The 13,794-nt window shown below is 45.7% G+C and overlaps 1 protein-coding gene across 3 annotated transcripts in view; it reads right to left on the bottom strand.

Moving 5' to 3' along the window:
- The window catches only part of TENM2 (teneurin transmembrane protein 2), a 988,081-nt gene that overhangs the window by 213,997 nt on the left and 760,290 nt on the right, over positions 1-13,794 (bottom strand). For 2 of the 3 annotated variants that reach the window (XM_061188437.1, XM_061188438.1), the window contains exon 6: positions 5,395-5,517. The exons of the other annotated variant lie outside the window; for it this stretch is intronic. In XM_061188437.1, the coding sequence (XP_061044420.1) occupies positions 5,395-5,517 (123 nt within the window). The remainder of the gene's footprint in view (positions 1-5,394; positions 5,518-13,794) is intronic. 3 annotated transcript variants of the gene reach the window in all.

Genomic DNA, 13,794 nt, shown 5'->3' with positions numbered 1-13,794 from the left:
GTGTGGCAGGAAGGGAAACTGGATCTCATTTTTAATACCTATGTCAAGCCACGAGGATGCCATGTACAACAGAAAGTATGCAACTGGGAACGGCTTGTGGGGGGCAACCAGAAGCTGAAATCCACCAATGTGATGCACTAAGTGATACCCATCTGTAACAACGGTAGAATAGCATGGCCTCCGAAATGAGGGGAGTTGTTGCACTGGTATGTAGGTTGTTGGTGTATCTGCCAGTAGATGTGCAGCATCACAATGGCTGGCTCGAACATAATGACCCCTTGTCCTTCTGGGAACTTCACCGACTTTGAAAAAGCCCCATGTAGGGAAGTGATCATTTTGGAACCCTGGGCTGTGTTCATTGAGAGGCTGATGAGAGCCAGAGGAAGAATTACCAACCTCCCTGCTAATCTGGCTCCTAGTACCATACATTAAGCCAACTAGTAAAAATCATTATGAAGTTTTTGCTGAAAGGGCAAGTGTAGAAAAACATGTTTCTAAACAGAATAACAGTCTTTGCCATTTTTTTCCAACTTGCATACCATCTGGAAATTCTGATTTTTTTTTTCAAAGGGTAGGAAAGAAATGTGCTCCAGGCACAAATAAATGTTTACAGCTGAGTTATAAACCGAGAATGGTGGGGCTTAAAACAGACATGCTGGCAGTGATGGAACTCAAGCTGCAGTGAGACAAATAATGCTGCAAGGAGCTGGCCAGCTCATTTTTGCACATTGGCCCTTTGGAACGGGAAGTCCTGCTTCCTACTGACCTCATCAAGCACATGGTTGAGAAGAAGTCTTCATCAGGGTTTGTCCCAATTCTTAGAAGGTAAAGGAAAAAGATGAAGTGGTAGGATTGTCTACCTTCGCATTCCGAAGACAAATAATGCTGCAAGGAGCTGGCCAGCTCATTTTTGCACATTGGCCCTTTGGAACGGGAAGTCCTGCTTCCTACTGACCTCATCAAGCACATGGTTGAGAAGAAGTCTTCATCAGGGTTTGTCCCAATTCTTAGAAGGTAAAGGAAAAAGATGAAGTGGTAGGATTGTCTACCTTCACATTCCGAAGGCAGCCTTCGCCTTTGGAAAATACAGCACCTCATAAGAAGTGGCAGCCTGTGGAGGCTTGTTAAATGGACCGACCGAGAGACGTTGTGATGATGTCAGGAAAAACAACAAATATTCATGGATCTCTTAGTAAGTATCTGATATCACACACCATATTCTATAAGTGACATCTCATTATGGGGGGCAGCAAGCTTATGAGGGGGTACCATTTTACAGATGATGGCTCAGAGGCCGAGGGAGGGCACATGACCTGTTTATATCCACACAGCTCCTTAGTGATGGAGCTGGTGTTTGCATCCAGTCAGACCAACCCCAGAGCCCTGTGGTATAGAGCATCTGTCAATGCAAAGTTATCCGAGAATATATTATACCCAACACTGTGTCAAGAAGGAAAAACTGATATATTGGAGTTTTGTCTTTCTCCCTAGTCTCCTACAACTTGTAGTTACAGGCAAGTCCAAGGAAAGTAGAAATGGGTTTGTACATGATCAAGACTAGTCAGCCAACTTTTCCTGTAAAGGGCCAGACAGTAAATATTTCAGGCTTTGGGGGCCATCTAGGCTCAGCTGCACTTACTCAACTCCACTGCCAGAGTGCAGAAGCAGCCAGGGACAATGAATGAACATGGCTGTGTGCCAATAAATCTTTATTTGCAAAAACAGGTGGCTGGCCAGATTTGGTCCATGAGATGCGGTTTGCTGACCCCAGATATAGAGGACACCTTGAATGTAAAATGAGTGTAGGTTTTGAGAGTGACCCATGAAATTCGACTTGGGAGTTTATTCTTTCTTAAGATCAGTGCACAAATAGGCTACATATGATGTGCCCTTTAAAAGTTCTTGTACATTTTGCCTCTGGACCTAGCCAATCAAACTGGATTCCCTTATGCTATCTGACCAGGTCAGAACACTGTATTGAATCTTCGTTCTCAAGGCTTATCTAATCCCAGATCTATAGAAAAAGTGTTCCGTGCTCTTGTAATGAAGACGTATGAGTTCGTTCCTTTTAACATAGAAATACACTCGAGATGGTGAGTGATTCTGGCAGTGTGTGGGCTCCCCTTCCTTGCTGTGAAATCCAACGACCAAATCAACCACGTTAAGTTTTAATTGAAAGAGAGAATGGAGAAAAAATAAACCATGAACAACAACAAATGGAAAAGGGAAGACAAAGCCCAAAGAACATATATTCTCCCAACCAATTAATCAAGTGCTTTGTTTCTACTAACATATCAGAGTGTGTAGGCTGCCCTGTCTATTAGACTCCTTTCCAAATCTGAGCAGTGTAAACACTCCTAAAGACCAGGTAATGAAATCTCTATCGATGTGCCATCTTAGATGGGACTCACATGCCTGTGTTTTGCTTACATTTTAATTTGCTTCTGCTGGATACTTACCTAGTATTTGCTTAATAAGATTAACCTCCCTGGCAATGTGTGGTGTATCTTGATTAAAACATTATCGGAGTGAAGGATTATCGTATAGCACAAAAAAAAATGGAGAGGGTGGTATTTAATTAATTTATTGCCAATATATCTTGATTGTCTCTTTGAAACACTGGAAAAGTAGTCGATTGGAATTGATCCAGGTTATCTAAATGTATAGATTTGGATTGTGCAGAGGAGGTAGGTCACTGGGTAAAGAAATTCAAACGTAGGATCACTGCCTTTAAAAAGAGTTAGGCGGGTATAACACACCATTGTAAAGCAATTATACTCCAATAAAGACGTTAAAAAAAAAAAGAGGCGGGTGTGTGAAAACACAAAGCTTTCTAGTCATTTTTAAAACCAAACTTCACAACAACTTAAGAAGAGGTCTGATCTCTTCGGTCACAGGAAGAGTACTGTTTTGGCTTTCAGAAAGAAGATGCTCTGAGTTTTACTTCAACTTTAAGCAATTTCAAATGCTCAGACTTTATCATAAAAGTCCTCTTGACAAAATTCACTGCACAATGACTTGGTAACCTCTTTTCTGGCTCAGAACTCATTTGGAAAATATTCTGCTGTGTGTGATGTTATACAACTCACATAGCATTTTCAAAAGCAGGTGGCCTCTGAGGGGAAAAGTTCTGGCCTTTCCAAAGACACCATGGAAAATGTTTCTTTGTTCATTTAGAGACATCATACTCTTAGTTAGGACCTGTTCTTTTCCGGGAATCTTCTGTCCTGCTGGTGTGGGAGGCTCCAGTGGGGTTGGAAATGAAGCTTAGTCACAAATGGGAGGAGAGGCCGACTCTCACTTAGAGAAGTTAATGCCTATCAGTGATTCCCTTTTGTGAAGAACGCTATTTAAAAAGTGTTTGTGCGAATTGCCTGGTGGTCCAGTGGTTAGGACTCTGCTCTCTCACTGCCGAGGACCCGGGTTCAATCCCTGGTCGGGGAGCTAAGATCCCACAAGCTGTGAGGAGTGTCCAAAAAATAAAAATTTTTTTTAATTAAAAAAAAAAAGTGTTTGTATATAATCTCAGTATGTATATGGATATAAAATACATCCCTGTGCAAAAACATGCATATTCACATTTCAAATGTGTATTCTGCACTCTTTTCAAAGGATAGAGTGCTGATTTGCAGATTAAAGGACATTTGTGGATCAAACATAACAGAGACCCCCAAAAGCAGTGTTTCTCAAAGAGCAGCACCACGGACCATTTGGATGGGATACTTCCTCATCGTAGGAGGCTCTCCTGTTCATTGTAGACTGTTTAACTGTATCTCAGCTTCTACCTACTAGATGCTGGCTGCACCTCTTCTAAATGTGACAATCAAAAAAGTCTTCAGACCTTGCCAGATGTGCCCCTAGGAGGCAAAAACACCCCAGCTGAGAACCACTGCAGTAAAGGAAACTGGAGTTACATTTACAGGTGGTGTCAAGCCCTGGAGACGAGCAGACTGCAAATCTGAGGCCAAACAAATCTGGCTCCTGGCTTTTGGGTCAGTTAAGGTAAAATATACTTTTCATTTTCAGGTCTAGTTTCAGTCACTTGATAATGGAAAGCATATAATTTCACCCTCAGATAAAACTTTTTCATGCTTACTTAAGGGTAATTTAGTGTTATGATTAGGATAGATGAGAAGAACGACTCTTAAAGCCTCGATCAAAAGATGAAAAAGTCACATGTGAAGCATTAGGACAGCTCCGGAGAGGCTAATTTAAGCAACGTTAGCATCTCAGGGCTGATTAATGTACACCTCTACGGGAAGATGATTCTGGAATATCCTCTGTGGAAAACGCCTGATCTAGGAAAAACCCAACTGCTCCCTTAAAGATGCACACGGCACAGACCTGAGTTCAAATTTGTACCTGCCTACTTGTTGGATTTGGGGTAAATCTCTAAAACATCCTGGGCCCCAGTTTCTCCAAGGTAATTTTTCTCCCTTTAGGGTTATTGAAGTTACACAACGTTAAATCTGGCACACAATAGGTGCCCAATAAATGTTTCTCTTCCCATTGCTGAAATATCCCTGTGGGGTATTTTAAGAAATGTCGGGTGAACTGCCTAGTGTGCTAAGAGACAGAGTGAAAAATTCTGTGTTTGGAGAACCCGTCTGTGCAATCTCTTCTGTTTGTGATTTCCATCCTGAATCAAGCAAGCATCCTCCCCTACCCTGCATGCCAGCCTGCCTAATGGTGCCATTGGCTGCCGTTGGTTGTCTCTTAATTGCCCCACATCCCCACTTCCCCATGGTTCTGTTTTTTCTCCTCCGTCTTAGCACCTTGTTTGCACCTTTTTTTTTTTTTCCTGCAAAAATACAGTTGCCTGATTGCTTCAGTAAACATTTCTATTGTCCCCTTCACTGTTTTGCCAAGGGAAGCTTTGTTCCCGAGTTGTCAAAACTCCTTTCTCTTCTCCCCCGAAGCGGAACAGCTCCGGGTCTTTCTCTTTCATGCCTTGCCAGGTGGTGCTTCCTCCCTGGGGAAGCTGCATCTCTCCCCTGGGGAGAGGGCTCTAGTCTACTGGCCTGTGCTGCCTGCTGCTCTCAGCTTTCCCCATCAGGCAGGACTTTCTCCTGCTGCCCCAGCTGCTGCTGCCCAGGCCTTGAGATGCTTTCAAGTAGCTCCAGACCCTGCCGGTCGCTGCAGACAGCGTAGGGGTGCACATGGCTCTGAACGGGCACCGCGCCAGCCCCGAGTGGCTCCAGCCAGACACGGCTCACAGACAGGAACAGCAGACAGCTTTGAACGGGGGTGCCTAGAAAATGCAGGGCTTTTTCCTCCACCTTTTTCTCCCTTTTGCATACCTTCCAAGATTCGGATTAGAAAACCTGAACCAGGTGGCGGGAGCTCGGAATTTTCCTGTGGCCTCAAGAGGGCGAGCTGCGGCTGTAACCTCACCTTTGCCTCCAGATGGCGCTGTTGTCACATCATCGTTTCCTGGTAAGCCGGTCCTAATCCCATTGTTAAAGGTGTGTCCATCTGCCGGCTGGAGTTGCCAATTGAGTCCGAGCAGATGCATGGCTGCAGGAGAGACAAAGTAATGAAAACATGAATAGAGAATTCAGCAATGCAAATGTCAAAGGGGAGGGCCAGGTGCCTTTTCCAAGCGACTGCCTTTAAAGGAAGCTGCAGTTCAACACTGGCTTGTCCCCGGCCTCAGGGATTAGCTAAATACAGAAGGCAAGTAGATCTGGGTAGCTGGGTTTCCTCTCCCAGTGGAAAGGAAACAACAGCCTCAGGGGGAGAGCATCCCCGGTGGTGGGCGGAGGAGGGAGGAGAAAACAAAGCCCGGACCTTCCCAATGGCGCCACCACAAAGGGGAAAATGCCCCTCTGGAATCACTGTAAAGGGCACTCTACATCCCTCCCAGCCTTTCCTGCACTCTGGACAGAGCTGTTTACAGACTGGTGGTCCAGGGACATTGAAAAGAATAGTTTCCCCCAAACTGCTCACAATCTAAATCTGTTTCAAATCAAGTCTCCCCCAGTGGGGCCAGCCTGCTGGTCTGGTTCAGACAAGACTATACCTGTGCTGAAATACCAATGCAGCCTCCAGTATCTGCAGTAGTACTGGCCCACGGTAAAGCCCACCTCCCTGACTGTTTCAAACTTGAAAAAGATTTTTCCGCTCCAGCCCTCTTCCTGACAAGTGAATATCTTTTCAGCCTATGGTGGAAAAAGCTTGGGGGTAGCGGTGGAATGGAGTCCTTTTCTGGAAATAGTACTACGGCGATTCACTGTCTCTCTCCCTCTCACCTGCCCTACCTCTACCCTTCCCCACAGTCCAAGATGAGACACAGAGTTCCGAAGCACTGCCTCTTCTTTGCTAAGCAAACAAGCACGCCTACGAAACTCTCGCTTTACTCCCATGCAACCTCCAACCTCCAGACACCAAATTTCCTTCTGGTGGTCCTTGTAACTCTGTTGGTGCCAACTCCCCACATCCCAGTTAGTTGAGCTAAGCCAATATCCCCCTATGTCTGATGGTTCTTGGTGCGTTGTTCTTACTGTGTGGAACGAAAGGCAAGTTCCACACACCTGCATTCTTTCAAAGTCCGTATCTAAGAAACGCTTCCTTTGCGAAAAAATAAGGACTTCCTTCCCCTGCATATTTCTCAGCCAGGCAATAACCACCCCATGTCTGTCTGGCATTTCAACCAGACACAGGTTGATGCCTCTGCTACATTTCCAGCACTGCAGGAGGGAAAGGGCTGTTGACAGGGAAAGGTTCCTAGTATGAGCCGGGGATGGGAGAAACAATTAACCACAGGAAACGCAATTAACAATGCTTAGGAAATTGTTCACACAGCAATTAATTCTGCTTGCTTACCACCACCTAAAGTCAGGCTGCATTCTTTTAAGGTTAAAAACCTATCTTCAAACCTTACAGCTCAGATTGATGGCCATGGATGAAGGTGGCAAGGTGTTCCTGCGTGTACATCTGATTTTTTCTTACACACATCCCCACCTCAGAACCAAGTTTTCTTTCTCTACATTACTCCGAAGTGCAAGGCCCACTATTGCAACTCTTCGAGATGATACATGCTAATAAGAATAAGTGACATTTACTGTACACTTTCTGTCTGGGTAACACCTAATTTTCTCCTGCAGTTTATCTGTTCTATGTAGGTCACTTAGTTGAAGAGGCCAGATTCGATTGCCTCAAATAATGACATATTTTCACTGTACAGAGGTCAGGACATGAGAACTAATCGTGGCAGCTTCAAGATAACGATAGCTTCTGATTTGTAATTACCAGGTGAAGGGAGCCAAGGAATTAGCTATTTTTAAAAGATTTCCAAAAAAACATACTATTGGGTTATCGGCGCTTGCCTCGAGCCAGCTTGCTACTGCACTGGAGATGCCGTTCTTTCAAAGAGGGTCTGTGTGTTTTAAGAGAGACACAGATAGATACTGCAGATCCAGCTGGGGCCCAGGCCTTACAAAGCTTTGATTTTTCATATCTAGAAAAGGAAACGATGGGTCCATCAGGCAAAGATGACAACCTCCCCAGTGCCCCATCAATATGAAAACTCTTGTCAAAACTGCTCCCCTTTCCTGGTACTCAATCTTGTCATTCCAAGGTGCAGAACATACGCAGCCATCAGCTTTGGGAGATCAGAGAGCAAGCAATACCCCAATCTTACTGAATTTACCGAGGGCGTCCACGAAACGGTGGTCTCTGTTTGCAAAGACACCTGCCCTCCCTTGCTTTTTATCTTGGGTTCCATAGCATCTCTTTATTTAAAAAAAAAAAAAAAGTATTCTGAAAACAAGAAGACCACAGATGGGGTGAGAAGGGTTCAGCTCAGAGTATACAAGTAACTTCCCAGACAACTCCCAGAAGTGAAAGGAAAAATAAGAAAGTGAGATGAAGATGGAAAAAGGACAAAAGCCAAATCTGCAGTGCATAAGCTCTGTCCTCCCAGAAGAAGCGATGCAACTCAAGTTGCAAAATGAAACTCAAGTTTGGGCATACTTTCTGTTGTTGAATTGAACGTTAAGTAAATAAGTGAGAACTATATCGGGGTAGAACCACCTCCTCTTGGTTTTTTTTTTTTTTTTTTGTAGGCGGGGTGTTGCGGCTTTTGTTTGCACTTTTTTTTTTTTTTTTCTTGGTCAGCTATTCCTTCTCTCTTACTTGAGTAGGAAAATGAGAATATCTTTCTGGCCTGTGGGGATGGACTAAAGTGTCCTTAGGATAAAGACCCAAGGGAGCTGTGAAGTAAATGAGTTTCCTGACTAGTGAGAATTCTGTTTCTTATTCTGCTACTGATTTGCTTCATGGCGGGGGCTGAGAAATCAGTCAATCTCTCTCTTTACCTTTTGTAAAGGTTTCCCTTTACAGGTAGGATAATGGCTGCTTAGGGCCAGAGGGAGGTTCAGCAATTGCCACCCCCTGAAGATTTATTAATAGCAGAGTATCTTGAACATAGAAGGTGCTTCATAAGGGTTCATTAGAATCAGTAATGATACATGGGGGCAGATGTGAGGGGCTGGATTGTAGGACATGATACTCTTTATAAATAAAAAACACATAATACAAAGGTGTGAAGGATGGAATGAAACAGTGCTGGCAACTATATGGAGGGGTCTGCAAAGAGAAGCTTTTTGATGATTAGAGTATTAATACCTGCTGCCAGCCCTTGGACCCCTTCTATGGCCAGCACCATGGTAGACATTCTACAGATATTATCTCAAGACCCGCCGCTTACATTTGAGGTGGGTGCCATCATCATGCCCATTTCACAGACGAGGAAGCTGGTGACCGTAAAGTTTCATCACAGGGGGCTTTTGGAATACAAGGAGGATTACAGTGGGAGGCAGTTGGCTGCTTCATATTTCATAGCGATCTGGTTACAAATTCTGGTTTGCAGTGGAGTCTCGGCAAACCTGGTCTCTTTCTTGCAACTCATGATAACCTCCCTGTGGTTGAGGAATCGCCAGTTTTGTAGAGTCAGCACCCCATTCCTGGGGGGGGGGGTGGTTACATCATAGTTCCTCATCTTGTTAATCTCACCACACAACGCTGCATACCTTTTCCTTCTGCCACATCATCAGCCTGGGTCTGGAGCGAGGACAGCATGGTCCAGAGCCATGGCTGACCGGTTATAGAATACAGAACGATTGGAGAAAGGAACTCTTACTGTTGTAAGCCATGGAGAGTTTGGGGTTCTTTGTTACAGCAGCATGCCTGAGCCAATCTTGACTGATACGTTCAAGCATACGGTAAGTGAGAAATTCCACTTTTATGCACTAGGTGTCCATGCAGTCCTTAAAGTTATTCACTTACTGGGTCAGGATTCTTTCTAAAACCCAGCCAGGAAGAGTTTGCATATATTTAGGGCCACTACGTTAGCCTCTATGAACAACGACGACAACAAGTAGCTCTTTAAACATTATGTCATAATATCTCCAACTCTGATCCGCTCTCAGAATCAGACTTAGAAAGCTGAGAAGCCTCAGAGTAGCCAGAGTTACTACTTCTTCACCTCAAGATTTTGGGTGAATACTGGCCTCATCATTTTCTCCCAAAAGACATCTGGATGCAGTGGGGTGGTCCCCTCCCCCAAGCCCCACAGATGCTCCAGCAGCTCATCCCAAAAGGTCCCGTTCAGGCCATCTGAGGGTCAGAAGTGAAATGAGTTTGGGAGACCCTCTCCCTAATGTTATTCACCCCCCCCACTGACAGCCTAAATGCACAGTTTATCATGGTTTGACAGGCTCTGCTCCAGAGAGATCCTGGGATGCAACAAGGGGGCTCCATGGGTCAGCAGGGACAAAACAGGGAAAGGCTCCGAGGGGAAGTTCATGTAATCCAGGTGGCAGCTGGGAAATCAGCCACCAAAAACACAATAGGGCAGCCAAACTCTGAAAGTATCCCTCTGGCTAATTGGAGAAAACTTTCATCAAGTATTGAAAATGAACCAAGACAGGATGGACAGACCCCACACAGATCCCAGATTTCAGCAGGAATAATGAACAGACCTACCTGGAGTTATGGTGCTATTTTCTTACTGAAGTTGCCTGTGTTTGTGCCAGATGGGGTCCGATAGAAATCCTCAGGGGGAGCCAAAGCAAAGGGAAGAGAGAGGGGTTGGCTGCAGGTCAAAGAATTCTCCGGCAACCACAAGGAAGGAGACTGTAGGCCTTGAAAAGTGGCAGCTTAGAACGGGGGTTGTCCGAAATAGTAATTAGGGTATGTGTGGGCCCTGCTGGGTGCCACTTAGAACCTTCCATGTTCACTGGCTGGCAGAGGATCAAGTTGACAAGAGGGCCAATCAATATGTCAGCAACGCTTCCCAGAGAGCTGCTCAGCCCTTGCTTGTCAAAGAGGGCAAACACGGGGGCCACGGGTATTGTGCGTTTGCCGAGCAGGTCCCCAGGAACCGGGGGTATCTTTAAAGATCAGTCTTGTCAATACATAACTGGAGGAAGAGCTTGGGCTTTCCCTTTGAAAATGGAAGGCTTCAGGCCAAGCAGAGCTTAGGGAGGGGAGGAGGGAGTCAAGCTTGCTGGGTCTTGTGGCTCAGCCTGCGATCAGATTCACAAGGGCCTTAGAGATGATGGCAAAGCTCCTTCAGAGACCAAGGCAGGATGATGGGAAGGGTCAGGGCTGGGTCTCCCCACCCTGACATCACCCGATTTAGTCAACAATGCCAGGGCTCCTGTGGAAAATGTAGCCAATTCTGAAAGGGCCCCTGCCCAGATGACAGAAAAAAAAAAACGCAGTGGAATACTCCAAGCTCAAATGCACCAATGCTGACCTCGAACTTGCACAGGCAATCTGTAAAGGCACTTTTGCAAGTAGTAGTGAAAATTAACACATTGCAAACAAGCCTCCCCGATGATGGTGACAATGAACATTTATTTTGGCACTGTGCCAGGTATTGGGCTAATTACATTATTTGCATCATTTATTCATCATTTATCATTCAGCAGATATTTATTGAGCCCCTACAGTGTGTTAGGTGTGTATTCCTAGGCACCAGGAATAAAGCAGTTAACAAGACAAGTTCCTCGCTCTCAGGGGAAAACAGAAACTAAACACATAAGCGAAAAGTAGAGTATGGGGCTAGGGAATGCCAGGGCATGGGGGTTGGGAAATTGAACTTTTTTGGATTAATTGTAGACCAATTAAAGATGATTGTCTGTGCTAGGTAAATCTGAGCCAAGGCTTGAAGGAAGTAAGAAAGCAATTCATGCTGACATCAGGTTTGAGTGAAGTTAGGGGAAAAGGAGAGTGTGGGGTGCTGGGGGCGGTCAGTGGTGGGGAGTGGGTGCCCTTGGAGGGGTCTGCCTTATATTTGGGTGAGATGGGATGACCCTGGAGGATTCTAAAGAGGATGAAAGCTCTTTTATTTTCATTCTCACCCTGTGAGGTGGTAATAGAATCTACATTTTCTAGATGAGGAAATTGAGGCTTAGGGAGGTTAAGTGACTTGCCCAAGATCACACAGCCAGGAAGTCGGAAATCTGGGATTCAGACTAAGACACCTGTACCTGCAGAGTAAACCACCATGCTCTCCTGCTAGTGACTCACGCCCTCTGAGTCCTCACTGGAGGCCATCAGGCCCATGGAGTTCTTTAAATGAACCACTACTTTGCCAAGACTGAACAAGGCAGGTGGGCTACAGAACCACTTACTAAATACTGTCAAGGCTCACTCGGGAGCAGACACCTCCTTGTGTAAGCAGTCATTAGTCCTCTATAAATATAAAAACCAGTTTGCTATTTAACTTAAAGGAATCGCCGTTGTCAATAGAAAATAAATCTGTTGGACAACTTCAGTTTACTGTCCTGCTGGCTAACAATCAATATGTTTGGTGACTTTTTCCTCGGTGAGTTTGCTTATCATCCTTCAGGGATGCAGTAGAGTACAGTGGGTCTTCCTTAAAGAGGTGGGGGACCACTGCAATGTATTAATGTGTTAATTATCCTTTTTAGGAAGGCTGTCAGTGCCAAAACGCCCTTCTGCCTAAAAGAAGAGATGTAAACAAAACCAGGAGGGATAACATTCTCAGAAACGCCTCAAGTCTTAAAGGAGTTAAAAATTTTTAAATCTTAAAGGAGTTTAAAAAAAAAAATCCCTTCCAAACCACCTTGGTGAAGTGATTTCTTTTAGTTTCGCCCCATTGTATTGCAATACACTGAATGGAATAAATTTTCAAAGCACTGCAAGGAAGTTACGCCCACAAATCCCTTTACTAGTAATGGGATTTGTGCACCTATCTGCCAAGAATGCTCTGAAAACTTACTTACCTGTGTCCAACTTCCAGCCTGCAGCTTCCAAAATGGTTGCAAAGCTTATGGCCCAGGAATTACACAGACGAGGAAGGATGAGTTGTAGACACGATACCAGAATCCTGGCAGGACCACGGGAAATGAGAGGGGCTTGGGAGAAATGCACCTGCATTTACCCCTCTACCTGCACTCTCTCATCTTCCAGCTATGGTGCTAAAGTGGTCCTCGGCATGAATTCTGTCTGCGCCTTTCTAATTCAGGTCCCTCACAAAAGCAGGGAGACTTTCTGGCCTGCATGTCTGCCATGAGGACAAGGTGAGAGTTGCATGAGACAGCTCTGGGACCAGAGAGAGGTGTGTTCCCGAGACAAGAAGAATCCACATGGAGGGACCAGCACATTAATCTATTCCTGTGACAGGTTTGGGATGGTACAGTGAGTGGGAAGTGGAATGAGATTAATCAATTCCCGTGTTTGGAGGAAACAAACGGGGCTCCTTGCCTCTTTAGGGTGCACGGCGCCCCCAAGCCGGTGTCATCCCCAACCCCCTTCGTCCCCTTGCACCTGCTGCACTGCAGGTGGCAACTAGTAACAGTGTGGGGGTGTGGTGGCTGGTGTGCTCAGGTGACCTCTAACGAGGCCCCCTGGCTCCCAGCATCACCGGGAAGATCGATACGCAAGACAGACCCATGAGCTGACATCCACTTTCTGTTTCTGGTGTGGGGTCCCCAGGAATGTACCCTGGAGGACAGGCGATGCTGGCCAGGCGTCCCATTGTCCACCCAGCCAGCTCACCCCTGGGCTGATAAATACACACCTGGAGCCATTCAACGTACAGAACATCATTTCCCACCCCAGACTACTCCGTTCCTGCTGCTATTTTTCCCTGGAAAGGACTAAAATAAAAGCCTTTCTTTCTCCAAGAAAGGACCCACGTGATCAAAATACCTTTAGAGAATGATAACATCGGTAGGCTTTATTCTGCAAATAAATCACAGTCTCCGATTTTAAGAGCTTTTGTGATAGCAAAACACATCCCCACAATCCATACACATACACCTCAATGCATCTTTCTTCCGCCCTACCCCGAAGCTTGTCATTCAGTGTCAACAATCCAAACATCATTCGTCTTTCTTTAAAGAACAGCAACCAGCAGTCCTGTTCAAGAGGGGGCCGGTCCACAAGACCACCAACTACAAAAGGAAGGCGACGTGGGCTGCATGCGGCATGCGGCCACCGGAATCCTAGGAAGCAGACATCATGAATGTTTTAGAGGATGAGATGTCATATCGATCAGGAGATGTGCTGTGTGTGCTGGAACAAAGAGGGGGAACTCTTGTGAAAAATAGCCTTCTGCGAGAGGGAGTGGGGAGGGGGGTCTGGGAGGTGGCCATTAGGGCGCTGGCCCTACTCTGTTCCCTCAGCTGCAGCAAACGAGGGAAGGAGAGCCTGGACTCACTTCCCTTCCTGAGTCCTGGGCAGCCCCCAGCACACCACTCCCAGGCAGCCTTCTGATTGAACTCAGAGCCCACAGCCAGGCAGCCTGAGATTGGCAGC

This window comes from Eubalaena glacialis, chromosome 4 (assembly GCF_028564815.1).
Source record: "Eubalaena glacialis isolate mEubGla1 chromosome 4, mEubGla1.1.hap2.+ XY, whole genome shotgun sequence".
Classification (NCBI taxonomy): Eukaryota; Metazoa; Chordata; class Mammalia; order Artiodactyla; family Balaenidae; genus Eubalaena; species Eubalaena glacialis.
Note: the sequence above shows the minus strand (reverse complement) of the source record. Positions and strands in the feature narration are given on the sequence as shown.